At 33.5% G+C, this 18,711-nt stretch overlaps 1 protein-coding gene across 1 annotated transcript; it reads left to right on the forward strand.

The window, feature by feature from the left end:
• Window positions 1-2: 2 nt before the first annotated feature.
• Window positions 3-18,397, forward strand: LOC100367532 (bifunctional epoxide hydrolase 2-like). The gene is made up of 19 exons (XM_085498262.1): window positions 3-327; window positions 2,715-2,799; window positions 3,002-3,161; window positions 3,739-3,944; window positions 4,435-4,557; window positions 4,841-4,909; window positions 6,565-6,660; window positions 6,986-7,064; window positions 8,677-8,711; window positions 8,924-8,950; window positions 9,908-9,993; window positions 10,440-10,554; window positions 11,149-11,223; window positions 11,682-11,745; window positions 15,408-15,510; window positions 15,632-15,701; window positions 16,469-16,549; window positions 17,016-17,071; window positions 18,195-18,397. Exons 1-19 carry the CDS (start codon window positions 77-79, stop codon window positions 18,274-18,276), a joined length of 1,863 nt encoding a protein of 620 aa, XP_085354388.1. The 5' UTR covers window positions 3-76; the 3' UTR covers window positions 18,277-18,397.
• Window positions 18,398-18,711: the final 314 nt, after the last annotated feature.

Consider the following 18,711-nt stretch of genomic DNA (forward strand, 5'->3'; position numbering starts at 1 on the left):
TGAGCTGACCTTTCTTCTTGCGGTGGCGCTATTTACTATCCAACTATCGAAGATGTGATCAGAAGCTCGAAGTCCGATGTATACTGTCAAGGTCCGCGCCTTGTTGCTTCACGCCCGGTTTCGTTCGACCATCAACACATTTGGACTTCGGCAAAGGTTTGTGCCGTCATTGAGGTCGTCATTGGACACTCACGGAGTTGATATTTGCAGAAAGCATTGTTCTGAGATGACAAAAAAGAAAGCTGTAATATTTGACATCGGCGGAGTCATCATAACGCCACCACAGTCGGGAATTATGAAATACGGAAAGTCTCTTGGCCTTCCCAGGTGAGTGCATTACTCGTACGAAGTCAAAACGACTGGAGGCGTCAAACAATGTTGCAATGTCAGTCCTTGTAGTCTTATCGACTTATCGACTTTATGAGAAATTAAAACTCAACGGCCAAAAAACATTATTCACACTTGAAGACAATTCTGATTGTTTCAGCTTTTTGAAAAACTTATCAAACCAGCTACTACTTTAAAATACTTTATTTTAGCTGGAATAATTTTCGCTGAGAAGACTTTTTGGGTATTTTGTATGGAATTCATTTTCACTTGAATGTAAAATATAGAAAAAAAAAGGTATATTCGCTTGAATTTAATTTTCACTGAATTATTGCTTCAGTGAAAATAAAGTATTTCACAGTACTGTTATGGTAGCAATGGTTCACAGAGTACCTGATTTCACGAACTGGGTCACAGTATATCAGTGAGTTTAAATCTCTGTTACGCTGAACAATTATGTTTTATTATTCCCACATCTCAATTAAAACAAAAATATTATTTCAACTTTCTGTTTCTTCCTACCACTTTGGACTCATTAATTGGTACACAGTCCCTCAACAGGACTGAGGGACTGAGGTTCTGTATAAATGGCAAACTCTTGATGAAAAAATAGATTTATCTGAAATACAATTCTCACTGAATCTCTGGTTATTAGTCAAGTCAATGCAAGGGAAACAAATACCCTGCCCAGCTAAATTTTCTCTACCCCCCCTGGAGTTACTAATGGTTCATCCCTAACTTCTAAAAATAAATATGAACCGACCCATACCCTATGATCCTCACTGATTTTAATAGGTCTTTGTGTTTACTAAGGTTATTCATTAATTGTTATACAGGATGTACAAACAGTATATAGTTAATTCATTTAGTCTGTAGTGGTGTATTTTGCACTTGATGAATGACATTATTGTCCTATCTGTAAGGGTTATCCCATTTAGAGGCACACTAACATCAAGGCCATGGGCATTATTGTCTAGCATTGTTGGTGTAGGAGGGAATTCAGAAAGTCTAAAGTCAACTAAGATGATACCAAGATTTATTTTATTATTAACAATGATAATTATGTAAAGAAAACAAAAAGACTGAAATTTGAATAGTCCTGTGTGACAGCAGAGCAGAACTTTAACCGTTTCACCACCAGTTCTCTTTTTTCATCACAAATTCACAAAATAGTCCCGTTTGTAGTCTGCACTTTCCTTCAAATGATTAAGACAAAATTAGCCAATATTTTTTTTAGTAAAAACTGAAAATTAACTCGAAATTTTGACTATTGGTTGCAAAATTAGGGCTTATTTTCAGAAGAATTTTAAGAAAAAAGTGCAGAAAAATTTGGGTAAATAAGTCTGGTGATGTAAAGGTTAGGGGGAATGTGGATTATTTGGATTCTTTCAGTTTTCTCCAAATAAGACATATTTTTGGAACAATATCATAAAAATTACATTACCCATATTAAAGTTTATGAATATTATGTATAGTTCACTTTGCTTCAACACATGGAAGCAACAAAAATTGGTGAAATCATGTGATCCTCATAAGATGCTAATCTACAACTATTTGAGGGGATTCATACCTAAAATGTTTAATTAATGTGTAGTACAGTAATGGCAAACATGAAGAAAAAAAGATTTGTACAAATATGCATCAACATTTGTCAGCAATGTATGTAGTAGCATATATTATAACAAAAATATTTGCAGCTATATTCTCACACATTTGTAGTTTAACTATGTCTATATAAAATATGACATTTTGACTATAGACATATACTTCTGTCATTTAGGTTGAATAAATAAAATACAGTACATTGTTTGCTTACACCAAATTTGTTACCATGGCAATAGCATATTGATTTTTACATCAAAATTATGATTGGTACTCCAGAGCTCGAATCGAGGGGGTCGAACATTTAACACATCGTAAATCCTTCGTGGATAGCCAAACAATGGCGTCAGTTGACCGTAGGTAAGTGAGCTATACAGACTCAACTGGAAGACCAACACCACTGGCAGAGATTCATTCACCTTGCTTAAAGGGTGGCAGTCGTTGTGCCACGTCCTGTTCAATATGGGACTCTATAGCGACGTATACAATGCGTGTAAAATTGTTTATTTACATGAAATTCGAACACGCGCTGCTTGACGATCATCACGCTTTAATGTGCTTGGGTTTCACAGTGCCTGGTTGATGCCAGAATACTTAATTTAAATGCCATAATGCAATTATGATAGGAGAATGGTCACACAGTCCTGACACACAGTCCCAAACCTGGAATATTGGTCTAGATGGCAAATAGCATATGTCAGCACTCACTAAAAGATATCAGGATAAACAAAAGCAGATGCTTCTAAAAAATATTACTGTGGCTAATCATTTTTCCCTTCATATAGTAATTTCCTTGAAGGTGTTATGGTAATGGGAGGGGACGACAATGCATTTCGTCGGATGGAACGAGGTGAACTGACAAGAACAGAAGTGAGTCATTTTCCAATATGATTGTATTTTTAATATAATAACTCTACTGATGTCATACTAAACTACAATTGACATATTTAAATAGGGTCTCCAATTCAAGACTGTGTGATATCGAATTTATTAAATTGCTACATTCGTTCAATAAATCCTATATTACTCAACCACTTGATTGAGATCCTCTATCTAATATATTTCTATTCAGTTCTGTAGTGAATATAAAAAAGAAGTTGAAAAAGCTGCAAAGGAAATGAATATTAATCTTCTTTCAACATTTGACCCAGATATTTTGTATGAAAACATGGGGGCCTCTTGTACAGTTGTCTTGCCGATGATAAATGCTATATTAGCATTACGAAAACATGGTGAGTTGCAGTTTTTTGGACAGTATGGAAACATTATTTCAATTATGCTTTCTGTAAAACTACTCAGTGTATACTTTTCAGAATTCTCTGAAACCACCCGGTGTATAATTCTTAGACTTCTGTAAAACTACTCAGTGTATACTTTTCAGACTTCTCTGAAACCACCCGGTGTATAATTCTTAGACTTTTGTAAAACTACTCAGTATATACTTTTCAGACTTCTCTGAAACCACCCGGTGTATAATTATTAGACTTTTGTAAAACTACTCAGTATATACTTTTCAGACTTCTCTGAAACCACCCGGTGTATAATTATTAGACTTTTGTAAAACTACTCAGTATATACTTTTCAGACTTCTCTGAAACCACCCACTGTATAATTTCAGGCTCTGAAACCGTGCAGTGTATAATTCTTAGACTTCTGTAAAACTACCCCCGGTACTCATTGTATAATTTTCAAACTTCTCTGAAACCACCTGGTGTATAATTCTAGACTTCTCTGAAACCACCCAGTAAATAATTTTCAGACCATAGCATAAATGAATTAAGTAACAGTTATTTATTTTTCCATTTATAGGCTACACAATTTGTATCTTAACCAATAATAGCATAGATGATACAACTGCACTAAATAATAATTCCAATCGCAGTTTTTATAGCTTACTACATCTGTTAAGACATATATCTCATCATGTCATCGAATCTTGTCGAGTCGGTATCAGGAAACCATCACCTGACATATATCAGTTAGCATGTGACACCATGGGTATTCAGCCGTCAGAGGTAAATATTAATTTATATAACATATATTTTACTACATACATGCTTAAAGCCTCCACAGATGAAAGTTAATAAGAAAAAATGCATTATTAATTTATGGAGGGCTTTATTTTTTTTAATTGCAATCTGGATTTATAAGAATCTTATGATCTCATCGTTTCTGGGGTATGGGAATTCTCGCAACTGCGGGCCGGAAGTGAGTCACAAAACTATCCCATAATGCATTTGGAATGAAGCGTGAGTGATATAAAGCTTGGATTTATTGCGGCACAAGTAATGATGATGAACTAAACCGAAGTCAAATTTAGGGTCTGAGAACAGTTATGAGTGTCTGGTTAGATTTCACATGGCAATATTACCATACCGGTAGTTTAATTATGTTCAGCACACTGAATGGCTATAAATATCAGTCATGGAATAATCATCTCACTAATGGTTATTTGATTGAAATTAGTTCATTTGAGACTTCTTTGTTAATTTATTACATGTTTAGGCTGTTTTTCTGGATGATATCGGTAGTAATTTGAAATCAGCAAAGAAGATGGGTATACAGACAATTAAGGTAGTGGACACAACTAAAGCATTACAAGACTTGAAAGATGCTACAGGTATTAACGTAAGTGATAGAAATTAAGGCAGTGTTGTTTTTATAACAACATTGTACCTGTTAATACAGTTGACCAATCATGAAACAACAACAAAATGGCTAATATAAAATATAAATATTTTATATTGTTCTTATTCAGCTTACATATGTCTATCTAGTCACTGTGAGGGCGCAGTCATTAGATACTATTATAGCTAGCTTCTGCAGTTCAGTAATTATTGCAACATGTACATCATTATGCAAGGTGCTTAAAATTAATTAAGATTTTCTACCAAACTCTTCTTTTTGACAGGTTTTCGAAGAACAGTTTCCACCTGCAGTGTCACCGGATAAAATTGTCCACTCCTATGTTACAACCAAGGTAAGGATTGATGAAATGAAAGAGAGGGTGAGGGAATAACAAATTAATAGTAAAGACAAATCATCCTATGCTTTCGTATATGTTACAACCAATGTATAACTTAAGGGGTGATAACATGAAAGAGAGGGTGAGGGAATAACAAATTAATAATAAAAACAAACCATTCTATTGCTTTGGTATATGTTACAACCAATGTATAAGGGGTGATAACGTGAGAGAGAGGGTGAGGGAATAACAAATTAATAATAAAGACAAACCATTCTATTGCTTTGGTATATGTTACAACCAATGTATAAGGGGTGATAACGTGAGAGAGAGGGTGAGGGAATAACAAATTAATAATAAAGACAAACCATCCTATGCTTTAGTATGTTACAACCAATGTATAAAGGAAGATAAAATAAGAGAGAGGGTGGGAGAATAACAAATTAATAATAAAGACAAACCATCCTATGCTTTAGTATGTTACAACCAATGTATAAGGGAAGATAAAATAAGAGAGAGGGTGGGAGAATAACAAATTAATAATAAAGACAAACCATCCTATGCTTTAGTATGTTACAACCAATGTATAAGGGGTGATAAAATATGAAAGAGGGTGAGGGAATAACAAATAAATAATAAAAACAAACCATTCTATTGCTTTGGTATATGTTACAACCAATGTATAAGGGAAGATAAAATAAGAGAGAAGGTGAGGGAATAACAAATTAATAATAAAGACAAACCATCCTATGCCTTGGTATGTTACAACCAATGTATAAGGGAAGATAAAATAAGAGAGAGGGTGGGAGAATAACAAATTAATAATAAAGACAAACCATCCTATGCCTTGGTATGTTACAACCAATGTATAAGGGAAGATAAAATAAGAGAGAGGGTGGGAGAATAACAAATTAATAATAAAGACAAACCATCCTATGCTTTGGTATGTTACAACCAATGTATAAGGGGTGATAAAATGAGAGAGAGGGTGAGGGAATAACAAATTAATAATAAAAACAAACCATCCTATGCCTTGGTATGTTACAACCAATGTATAAGGGAAGATAAAATAAGAGAGAGGGTGGGAGAATAACAAATTAATAATAAAGACAAACCATCCTATGCTTTTGTATGTTACAACCAATGTATAAGGGGTGATAAAATGAGAGAGAGGGTGAGGGAATAACAAATTAATAATAAAGACAAACCATTCTATTGCTTTGGTATATGTTACAACCTATGTATAAGGGGTGATAACATGAGAGAGAGGGTGAGGAAATAACAAATTAATAATAAAAACAAACCATCCTATGCTTTGGTATATGTTACAACCAATGTATAAGGGGTGATAACATGAGAGAGAGGGTGAGGGAATAATAAATTAATAATATAGACAAACCATCCTATGCTTTTGTATGTTACAACCAATGTATAAGGGGTGATAAAATAAGAGAGAGGGTGAGGGAATAACAAACTAACAATAAAGACAAACCATCCTATGCTTTAGTATGTTACAACCAAAGTGCATGATGAAGTCTTCAAGCAGTGCATGTTTCATAAATAACTATTATAATTGTATGTGTCGTATAAGCCGTACGGAATCCTTATCAACCACAACACCTAGCAATGACATTGGTACTTTAACGCAGCTATAACTGTATGTTTTGTAGGCGGGACATCGTATACATTATGTTGACATGGGAGAAGGGCCTGTGGTATTGTGTGTTCATGGTTTCCCGGAATGTTGGTTTGCCTGGCGATACCAGGTGAGTTATAGTCAGAAGTGAATTTGCATCATCACAAAAAGCTGGTCTTTACAAATGGGGAATAAAATATGTTGAAATGTTGGAAAACAACATACACCACGATTCTCTCAGTCATATTAAATTTAAAACAAATTTATAATTCAGTAACTAAGAAGCATTCAGTTCACAGAAATATACCATATTATAACTTGTACAATTGATTAGATCTGAAAAAGTGTGGAAATCAATATAATTCAATCTGTATTGTGTTTTATTATTGGTTGCCATAACTACCTTTACATTGTACTGGTACTCATTTAGTTCTATTTTTTTATTATTACTGTAGATTTTGCCACTAGTATTAGCTGGTTATAGAGTGATTGTACCTGACATGTTAGGATATGGTGATTCGTCAAGCCCTCCAGGTACTCATTTGCATATCATTTACATAAGTGGTTTTGACTCTTTGAACCATTGGGAATCCTCTACATCTATCATATGTCATGTGTGATAGATCCAATTGATAGATTCTCATTACTGAATTTACCTTTACTAAGCAAAATTTGTAATCACTAAGCAGTAGACCATTTTTCTCACTCACTGCGAGATCCCGCATTATGCATGAAATCGAACGTAAAATTAATAAATGGTTAATTTTGATGAAGTAATATTCCCCTGTCGAAGATCGGCCTTTCGATGTTAGCTACGAAATAAAGAAATTTGAGTTTAAAATCAAGTCGTTCGATTTTTGCGGCAGGCGTTCAGCACACGTCTTTCACACAACTCGCGAGATCTCACAATTGAACAGAAAATCACCTGATTGATTGCATTTCTGTGTCCATTATTTCTCCTTTTCTTAACTGGGTCACTGGTCACTTTGACTCTGCACACTGACAAACTAAGCTTGAATCGTGCCAACTCAGGCTCACTTCAAAGACGGTCCTGAAAGTGTCCCCAGTAATAGACCATTTTCCGTACACTGCGAGAATCACGCGTTATGCGTGAAATCGAACGTAAAAACAGGACAAACAAAGGTCATAGCGTCGTAGTCGCGTCAAACATCACGTGGGATTCGACAAATGCGAAAGTATTTCGGGGACATTTCCATGCTTAATAATGTGCTGTCCACATTCGATGATAGGCAATTTCGATTAAGTGAGGGTATTCGGAAGCAATATTCCTCTGTCGAAGATCGGCCGGTCAATGTAAGCTGCGAAATAAAGAAATTCTAGTTCAAAATCAAATCGTTCGATTTTTGCGGCAGACGTTCGACGCGCGTCTTTCATGCATCTCGCGAGATCTCGCAATTGTTCGGAAAATCACCTATTATCATATATACTTCTGTCAGTTATTTTTTTTGTTCTTTCAACAAGATGGTTTTAATGACAAAATGTCATGCACCACTTCTCTCTGAATTCAAGTCTGCATTTTTATTCAACAATGACATGCAAAACATGAAGATCATCAAACAAGATCTTATCCTAAATCTTTTTTTTAAAAATTGACGACTTTGTTTTTTACCATTGCATGGACAGTGAGGTATAGTTGTGGGATGTGTTTGTTTGTTTTTTGTTGTACTGTATGCAATCACAAGCTGTTTTAATGGCAGGACATTCAAACGAACATTTAACGTTTGCTGCCTCAACAGCCAAATCACATGTCACTGTATGGCTGCCACGGAAACAATCAATTTTCATTTATTCAGTGTCAGTTCTAAAATTGAATGGTCTATTTGTACATGCTGCATAACAAATATTCCCACAAAAAAAGAACCTAATATTGTTAAAACAACACTATTTTTTATTATTTCGTATCTGTGCACTATGCAACATACAGTGACATGAAGGTGTGAATGGTTGTCAACAAAAAGATGGACACAAATTGGCGGTCACATGATCATATGGGAAATTTAAAGACATCACATGCTAGGTACTATATTTGTAATGTTCACTGGGCAAGTTTGTAATAGTTACGCTATGTTTTAAACTGAGCAAGCTGATTTATTAACTATTACAAAAATTATTGTGTTTTTTTCAGAAATTGAGAAATATACACAGCAACAACTCTGCGAGGTCAGTGAATTAAAATTACACTGCAATGCATTATGGGAGAAGGGAATATTCATAGTGTACAGTTTTTCTTTGTTAATTTATTTATTGATTTATTCTTTTATTATAGAGTATGATACCCTTACTAGAATGCATCATGGGAGAATTGAATATTTATTGTTTATGTTTTTTTTTTCCTTTTTTAATTTATTCATGGTTTTATTTGTTTATTATAGAGTATCATATCATTACTGGATGCACTGGTAAGTTGTATATTTCATATTTGTACACACAAATCAAAAGTACTATTTTCATAAAAATTTTACAAATCAATATGTAACAAATATCACCTACTTCAAGCATATCAAGTTATGACAAGGATTCATAATATGAGAGTACATAAGTGTGTGATAAATAATTAAGATTGTGAGAAACATTTATTTCTAAAAATCTCAATGAAAATTAGTGAGTCTGTGAAAGAACAGCCAGGTTTGTGTTCATCTTGGACTGCATGGTATTTGCAAAGCAACTGTTGTGCTTTTTTTATTGCAACAAAATTCTTTTCTTTATTTTCATGCAGTCAACTGTTCTGTGACACTAGAACTACAATTGGTTAGAACTACAATCGATTGGCATGCATGGAATCAGACCGCTTTTGAAGTATTTAAAAATATCATTTTGCTTTTCGTGAGGTCTTCATGGCATAGCATTACACATGATTATGAAAGTTTCATACCTTTATCTTATAATTCCTTGATTGTGATAAATGTCTAATATTAGTTTGTGTTTTTTTAATTAAACCATTTGCATACTAATTTTTCACTGTCAACTAGCTGTTTTGAATAATTTTGGGGCAACTCACAAAGATGACATTTTGTAGATATCGTGAAGTGCCGTTTAAATTATAGCTGTCTTTACAGTATTTTCGTCAAGTTTTTAAATGAATTAAAACTTGTGTATGCTGTTAGCGTAGTTGCATGATCACTGATAATTGTTTGAAATCAATCTGTGCATACTAATTCGCTGTTTTGCATAAAAATTAATTCTTTTCAGAATTGTCATGTAGTAAAATGTCTGCTTACTGTTGGGAATTGATCTCTGCATTAAATAAGTGGAAGTGTACATCAAGGAACTTTGTTAAGTTTTTCAAGGCATTTAATCTCTAATGTCATGTGTGAAATTCAAGGTTTCCACCCATTTAATTGTTTTTTTTTTAACAGTGCATATCCTCTGCTACATTCCTTGGTCATGACTGGGGTGGTAGTGTTGTATGGAACCTTGGGTTATTTTATCCAGATAGAACGAGGTAAGCCATTTTATTCAGATAGAACAAGGTGAGGGATTTCATTTAGACAGAACAAGGTGATAAAGCATTTTTATCCAGACAGAACGAGGTAAGCTATTTTATCCAGACAGAACGAGGTGAGCGATTTTATCTAGATAGAACGAGGTTAGCTATTTTATTCAGATAGAACAAGGTGAGGGATTTCATTTAGACAGAACAATGTGATAATTAAAAGCATTTTTATCCAGACAGAATGAGGTAAGCTATTTTATCCAGACAGAACGAGGTGAGCGATTTTATCTAGATAGAACGAGGTTAGCTATTTTATATTGACAGAACGAGGTATCAAGTTAATGAGAACAGATTTGACAAAACTGTGTTCGAGAATCAATTTGCTGTGGTATTTAAGTCAAACTATTATATTTTTGGTTTACTCATGCTGAGAATTATTTCTTGCATTCCTATAGGGCCATAGGAGGCATCAATACACCAATGTATCCAGTGAAGACAGACCTCAATCCTTTAGTTGCTTTGAAAAAGAGCACTGGTGTTTACAGCTACCAACTGTACTTTCAAAAACCAGTAAGTAGTTATAACAAATTGGGTATACACAAATGATTTAAAGGGCGGTAGTCGTCGCGCCACGCTTGCGCGAAATATATGGGTCTCATATAAACAAAGATGGCGACTTTGACCGTTGTGCAGATCAACGAGTACAAAATGATACGTTACTAGGCTTTAATTAGGTATTTTTTAGGTGATTGGAAGGTATCGAAGGAGTCACCGGCGGTAATCAGTGCAAGTCGCGTCCAGGTCAAATCTCATACTTGTGATTTCCATTAGAAGAGTGTATTGGATTTTGGGAAAATCAATATTTATCAACACAACAACAACAAATGTCGCACATGCGCGGCGCCATGATCACTGCCCTTTAATGTTTGTGGACCAGTTGAGAAAAGGTTGGTTGCCATTGGAAACTACGTGCGATGAAATGATATGGCAAGGGAATAACAAATTACTGATAATCAAAATACAGCTATGAGGACGCGCTGACGGTACATGTAGTTTGGGGTGAAGGTTTTAGTAAACTGTTCCCCATTGAATGTTAGTAGGCTATTAGAATAATTATAACAAGTCGAATAAAAGTATTAATGAAAATAATTAACTGTTTTGTAGGGTGTGGCAGAAGCTGAACTTGGAAGGAATATTGAGAGAAGTTTGAAATTTTTTCTGAGTAGTAATGAAGACAAAGTGAGTACATTTTTTTTTTAAATTATTCTTTGGAATTCAATTCCATTGCAAATTACACTCAATTTAGAACGATCATAATATGTGTATATGTAAGTATAAGAAAGGGCTCATTGTTGAAATAAATTATAAACATTGTGTATAGCTTTTTGTGATAAATGTCTTAAGGCACATCCTTTTCCTGCTAAATTGTAATAATAATTTAACGAAAAATAACATTTTGCACTTTGCGAAAATCTGTATTCATTAATAGGATTCTATTATGCGTTATAGTGGTTCTGCAATTGACACAAACAAAGAAAAGTGCTCAAATGTTCAGCGCATCACTGACATCAATGCGTCAACATACTGTTTTAACAGTGTGTTGCAAAGATTTATCTGAGAAATGAAAATCCAAACTTTGAAGCTTTTCTTTTGCATCTGCTGACAGATTAATGATATGTGTTTTTTTTTTTTTCCAGATTAGAATGGGTGTAAATAGCGGTAAAATTGGGGAATTTGTCACGTCTAATGTGATGGAAAAAGGTATGTAATGTATGTATGTATGTGAAAACAAACTTTTTTATTTATCTGAAACACACCCTGGACAATTTTTTGGATAATGGGTCATAATATGGAGATTGCAGAACCAAAACATTGCCATGGCACTTTTTTTAACATTGGTTTTACATGTGCTATCAACTGTTTTCTTGTCCATATGCGGCGTTCTCATTCAATAGTTTGATCTACACTAAAAACTATTAATTCACAGACTCTACTAACACACCCAATTCAATTGAAAAAAAAATTATTAAACCTATTCAATTCGATGTGTTTGAAAAAGTTTGTGTCTTTTTAATTTGCACTTTTCATGCAAAACATAGCACAAATATCATTTTTGTCAAGTGATTTAAAAAAAAAGCAAAACATGTTAACACGTGACATTCTGATGTATGCATGGATGGATGCCATGAATGACCTGATGCTGAATTCACGTCTTTGATTGGATAGCTACTTGACCCTGTGATGAATCCATGTCTTTGATTGGATAGCTACTTTACCCTGTGATGAATCCATGTCTTTGATTGGATAGCTACTTGACCCTGTGATGAATTCATGTCTTTGATTGGATAGCTACTTTACCCTGTGATGAATCCATGTCTTTGATTGGATAGCTACTTGACCCTGTGATGAATCCATGTCTTTGATTGGATAGCTACTTGACCCTGTGATGAATCCATGTCTTTGATTGGATAGCTACTTGACCCTGTGATGAATCCATGTCTTTGATTGGATAGCTACTTGCCCTGTGATGAATCCATGTCTTTGATTGGATAGCTACTTGACCCTGTGATGAATCCATGTCTTTGATTGGATAGCTACTTGACCCTGTGATGAATTCATGTCTTTGATTGGATAGCTACTTTACCCTCTAATGAATCCATGTCTTTGATTGGATAGCTACTTGACCCTGTGATGAATCCATGTCTTTGATTGGATAGCTACTTGACCCTGTGATGAATCCATGTCTTTGATTGGATAGCTACTTGACCCTGTGATGAATCCATGTCTTTGATTGGATAGCTACTTGCCCTGTGATGAATCCATGTCTTTGATTGGATAGCTACTTGACCCTGTGATGAATCCATGTCTTTGATTGGATAGCTACTTGACCCTGTGATGAATTCATGTCTTTGATTGGATAGCTACTTTACCCTGTGATGAATCCATGTCTTTGATTGGTTAGCTACTTGACCCTGTGATGAATCCTTGTCTTTGATTGGATAGCTACTTGACCCTGTGATGAATCCATGTCTTTGATTGGATAGCTACTTGACCCTGTGATGAATTCATGTCTTTGATTGGATAGCTACTTTACCCTGTGATGAATCCATGTCTTTGATTGGATAGCTGCTTGACCCAGTAAAAGCTTGCTAGATCGACGAATCTTTTAGTTGTGTAATTTTGAATTTCGGATTATATAATTTTTTGGGGAGGGGGGACAAGAGTACCTAGTTTTTTAATGACCATCTTTGGCATACCAGGGGGTAACTTGATTGTCACAGTATTTTTTGGGGGCAGAATTGCATACTTTCTACAAAGCTCCGCCGAATCAACAATGTTGCCATGTGCGTGAAATTTTTGCTAAAACTGTGGATGCCGATTTGAATGTTTTAAAACTGATAATAATCATACTTCAATGCAAAACGAATGATCAAAGTAAATCAGGTGTTAATAATGTCAATCGTAAGATACCAGATTTGAGGAAAACACAGTTGTCGTTTTCTCAGGTACTTTTTAGTTCCTGTTAGATGTAGTCAATGCATCCAACAATGTTTTAGGGAGTGGAAGCAATGATTGGTGACTATCTTGTATTAAAATCATTTACATACAGGTGATTTGAATGAAATAGATTAAAATTGAGCCATAAAGAAAATGTGTGCTGCAATACAATCAAATATAAATAATGTGAAATTATGATATACGACTAAGTCATGATATAAAAATACCTTCTATTCAGCATAAAAATTTACTCCTTATTTAAAAAAAATTCTGGATGAAACTTGGTACATGTAGATTTTGTAAATTTACCTCTTAACCATATCCATGCATATTAATTACCTAATTTGCATGATAATTAGCTGATTTTTAGCTGTTCCATGATTGTTCCACTGATATCTAAAGAACCACGCATTGGATTTTGATGAAACTTGGCACATAGATGCTCTGAACATATGCACAGATTTGATTAGTTTTGGGTAAAAATCTGTGCAATATTAATTACCTAATTTGCATAATGATTAATCAACTTTTGGCTTTTCCACTGATATCTCAAGTACTAATCATCACATTTCAATAAAACTTGGTACATAGATATCATAGGACATTGCACAGACCTGATAGTTTTTAGGGTAATATCAGTACATATTAATTACCTAATTTGCATAATTAATTAATTTTCAGCTTTTGATATTTTAAGTAGTAATCATCACATTTCAATAAAACTTGGTACATAGATGTCATAGGACACTGCATATTAATCACCTCATTAGCATAATTAGTAAAATTTCAGCTTTTCGCCTGATAACTCGAGTACTGATCATCATATTTCGATGAGACTTGCTACATAGATCCTCTAGGACTATGCAGAGACCTGATTAGTTTTAGGGTAAATAATTGTGGATATTAATTACCTAATTTGCATAATTAGTTAATTTTTTCCATGAATGTTCCACTGATATATAAAGAACCACTAACTGGATTTTATTGAAACTTTTATAGAGTATTCATCATCACATTTCAATGAACCTAGGACTATGCAGAGACCCAATTAGTTTTTGGTAAATATTTATGCTTATTAATCACTTAATTAAAATAATTAATTAACACTGATATCTCAATTACTAATCATCACATTTGAATAAAATTTGCTACATAAATGCTCTAGGACAATAGACAGGCCCGATTAATTTTGGGTTGAAATTTGTTCATATTAATTCTCTAATAATAATTCATAGTTTTTTTGTTCTAATCACATTTCAATGAAACTTGGTACACATTACGCAGGCCTTATTAGTTTTACACTCAAATCTGTTCATATCAGTTACCTGATTTACATAATTAGTTTTCAGCTATTCCATCAATATCTCAAGTACAAGTAATTTTGAATTAATTTTTAATGTGTATTCAATTCTCTCAGCACGCGGGAGTTCTTTCTAAGCTTTCTTTGATCCACTTTATTACTCAATGTCAAATTGCCGATCTTTAAGAGAGGTAATATGTAATTGAGATACATACTATCATAAAATCTGTATTAAAAGCCGCATCTCTAATAGAAGCCACACCCATTCTTTTTGAATAATTGAGAACCAAAAATTCATCATTTTTCATATGTGTAGATAATAGAAGCTGCATCCCCTGTGTTGTATTGTACCATTTTAATAGAAGCCATGGCTTTTAATACGGATTTTACAGTACCAGGGTAAATTCAAATGTGTATAGCACATTATTAAGTATGGAAATACATGAAAAATACTTTCTCGTATTCTATGCTCATGACCATTGTTTGTCCTGTTTACAATTGATTTCACACAATCTCGTAATGAACAGAAAATGGTCTATTACAATTTTGCTCATTATGAAAAAAAAATAATAATATTAAATATATATATATCGGTAATAAAAAGACAATGCCAATTTTATTATAGGTGGTATATTAGTTGATTTCCCTGACAACCCACCATGTCCACAAAGTATGACTCGACAAGATTTGGATTATTACGTGGAGCAATTCAAGAAATCAGGATTCAGGTGAGTAATGAAAACACAAACCCTCATACTTTATGTTCTATGTGTATATGGCAACACTGGTAGGCAAACTATATGCAGTGATTTTTCTCTTTACTGATATTTTGTGTTTTGTTTTTTGCAGAGGTCCCTTGAACTGGTATCGTTCAGTAGAAGAAAACTGGAAATGGCGATGCAGTGTACCACACAGGAAGGTACTCATTCATTCAGCTATTTATAGTTCCTGTATCATGACTCGCATATGCACATTGATTTTATTCACCATGTGATCAATTATAGCTGACTGGTGGCTATTTTAGTCCTCAAAATTGCTAACTTCTGATAGTTAAAATTTCTCAGAAGCTGTTTCTCTGAGATGATCAGGGCAAGTCATTCAAACTTTGTATCATGATTATGCACATCATAATTGTTGTTTGTTTCAAATTCAGAAAAAAAAATGGCCAACTGGTGGTCATTTAGGTTTGTTAATCCACATCTTTGGTGGACAGGTACATGTGACTTGTACTGAACATTGAAACCCTTTACTGCTAATACCAAACTGTTCATTTTCAATGCTTTTTAGTCCCCGTCTGGATGCAGTCCAAAAACTAAAATATTTTTATAAATAAAAAGAAACAATTATATACAAATTTTTGAAAAAAATATGAAAAACAACAACAATCATTACTTTTCTTTTCAATTGGCCTTAGTGCATAAGATAAATAAATTATGATTATAATAATAAATGGTACTGGAGAGGACAAGTAGATACTGATCAATAATTGATGAAATCCATATTTCCTTCATTTTAGTTTCTCCATTGTTTTTTCCGGATTTGATGGATTTTGAGGTTGAAAGCTGTACATTATATTACTTTAACTGCCAAATTGTTAAATGTACATTTCTTTTAAATAGTGTAGCTCAAGAATGAAATTGCTAATTATTACCGATCGTGTTACTAAATGTTTGTATCTCTGTTCAGATCTTAGCTCCTGCTTTGATGGTGACAGCTTCATTTGATATGGTGCTAACACCAAAATCAAGTCAACTTATGGAACCATGGGTAAGTGTTCTAGTTTATAAGGAATGAAAATAAGCTCAAGTCTTGCACATTTTTTGTTCAGTATTTATTGCGTTTATATTAATAATTTCCATGTTTGTAAAAAATGCAATACTTTTGAATGTATATCGATCTGTGATCATTTTCAGGATGGCCGCCTGATGGCATATTCAGTGGTAAAAATACACCAAAATCAAACAGTAATGTAGTTCGGATGACAAATCTCTGTTATGAATGGGTGAATTTTGTTAATAAGTAAAACATCGATGAGGGGGGCACTTCATGTTCATCATTTCTGATTTCAATCTGATTTCAAATACTTGAATCCTTTGAATATCAACAGAAATTCCAGAAAAATTTTATTTTAGGGTTAAGCTTCACATGTGTTACTGTGAATATTCAGGCATAATTTTGTATAATTGAATGCTGTCATATCATGACTTGTTCGATTTCATTTCTATTATTTCAGGTTCCTAATTTAACAAGGGCAAACCTAGATTGTGGACACTGGACAATGGTGGAAAAGTATGTTACAATTTTATTGAAATATATTAATTACAATATTTGTTTTGAGAAAAATAATATATTGTTATATATATATTGTTATATTGTTTATATATATATATATATATATATACATACTGGACTTCCCTCCGCCTCTCACCTGCAATATATATATATAGTCACCATGCACATCTGCTATTTTGTAGGTGTTTTTTTCAACAACAAAAATGAGTTTTCATGAAAAATCAAAAATTTTTAAAAATGAATAAATAAAAGCCTCTCACCTGCAATTTTTTTTCTTGGTCTTATGCAATCTCATGAAAAAAAATCCCAGTTAAGAATTTATTACATTTCCTTTTACAAACTTTTAAATAGTGGTCAGAACGTGGTGGTTATGTAAATATGGTAAATTACTTCTTAGACAAGTTTTTAATTTCTGATTTTTTATATCCTGTTTGTTTTATAATATTTACATCTGATCAGAATACTAGAGAATACAGCGACAGGCAGCTGTTGTATTTTCTTTGATGTCATGTCTCTTTAATTCAAATGTGATTTTGTGTTTTTAACATGCAAAATCACATTCCAATGTTCCAAGACGAGTTGCATCAAACACCAAGAAAATATTAATTATGTTTTTCAAAGAACAATGGAATATAAACTAGTTGGTTTTGGATTACAAAACAGGTTACAAATGAAGTTAAATAGTAAGATGTTTTACAACATTTTCTTTGTAACTCATTGCAAGTAAATATCATATCTATTTTCAAACAAAAACAAGTCTAGCCTTTTCTTCACCACCAATTCTGTCTTTTCATTATAAATTCACAAAATAATTCTGTTTATAGTCTGCACTTTCCTTGAGAAAATTGGGACAAAAATTGCCAATTTTTTTTACATAAAAACTGAAAATTAACTCAAATTTTATCTGTTGGCTTCAAAATTATGGTTCATTTCCAGAAATATTGAAGATTATGAGAAAAAAAATGCAGAAAAATTTGGGCGAAAAAATCTGGTGGTGAAAAGGCTAAACAGTATTAATACCAGAAGTACCTAAACTATTCCGTTGTGAACCATCATATTTGATACAGCATATGTTTTCAAAAGGAGGTTTATACAAAACTGATATTATTTTTATTTTCAGACCCAAAGAGTTGAATGAAATTCTGGTGAAGTGGTTGAATAAAGTTCACAAGTCACAACCAAGAGTGATGTCATTGTTGTAAACATTTAAAATATTACCGAACATAATTCATGAAAGCTGTTCTTTCATTGATAATTTTAATAAAGAGAAAAATTACAATTTTAAAGTAAATTACAAATAAAAAAAAATACAAACTGTAAAAACCTGTATCCATAGCAACTTGCTTGTACTGCTCCAGCAAAACTACCATATATACTCAGTTGTGCAAGGCACCTCCTATCCACCTCACATGTGAGCTAATTCTCCTGGGGCAAAGGTTATCTTGACAAAGCCAAACGAGTGCCTTGTTCACCATTAAAAAACGACTGACCTCGAGATGGGCATTAGCTCCTTTGCCCAAATATGGAAACAAGATTACACAAGTCAAGTTGACAAGCCCTTTTTTCCCTTCCCACATGATGGTATCTCTGGTAATAGTAAGATATATGTGACTAGGTCCTGGTCAAGTCGTGTGGCT

The sequence above is a fragment of the Saccoglossus kowalevskii genome, chromosome 4 (genome assembly GCF_978046115.1).
Source record: "Saccoglossus kowalevskii chromosome 4, keSacKowa6.1, whole genome shotgun sequence".
Taxonomy (NCBI): domain Eukaryota; kingdom Metazoa; phylum Hemichordata; class Enteropneusta; family Harrimaniidae; genus Saccoglossus; species Saccoglossus kowalevskii.

Coding starts and splice junctions, on each gene's coding strand:
- LOC100367532 (XM_085498262.1), top strand. CDS start 77: ATGTATACTGTCAAGGTCCGCGCCTTGTTGCTTCACGCCCGGTTTCGT. Junction 7,065..8,676: donor TGATTCGTCAAGCCCTCCAG/GTACTCATTTGC, acceptor TGTTTTTTTCAG/AAATTGAGAAATATACACAG. Junction 8,951..9,907: donor TATCATTACTGGATGCACTG/GTAAGTTGTATA, acceptor TTTTTTTAACAG/TGCATATCCTCTGCTACATT.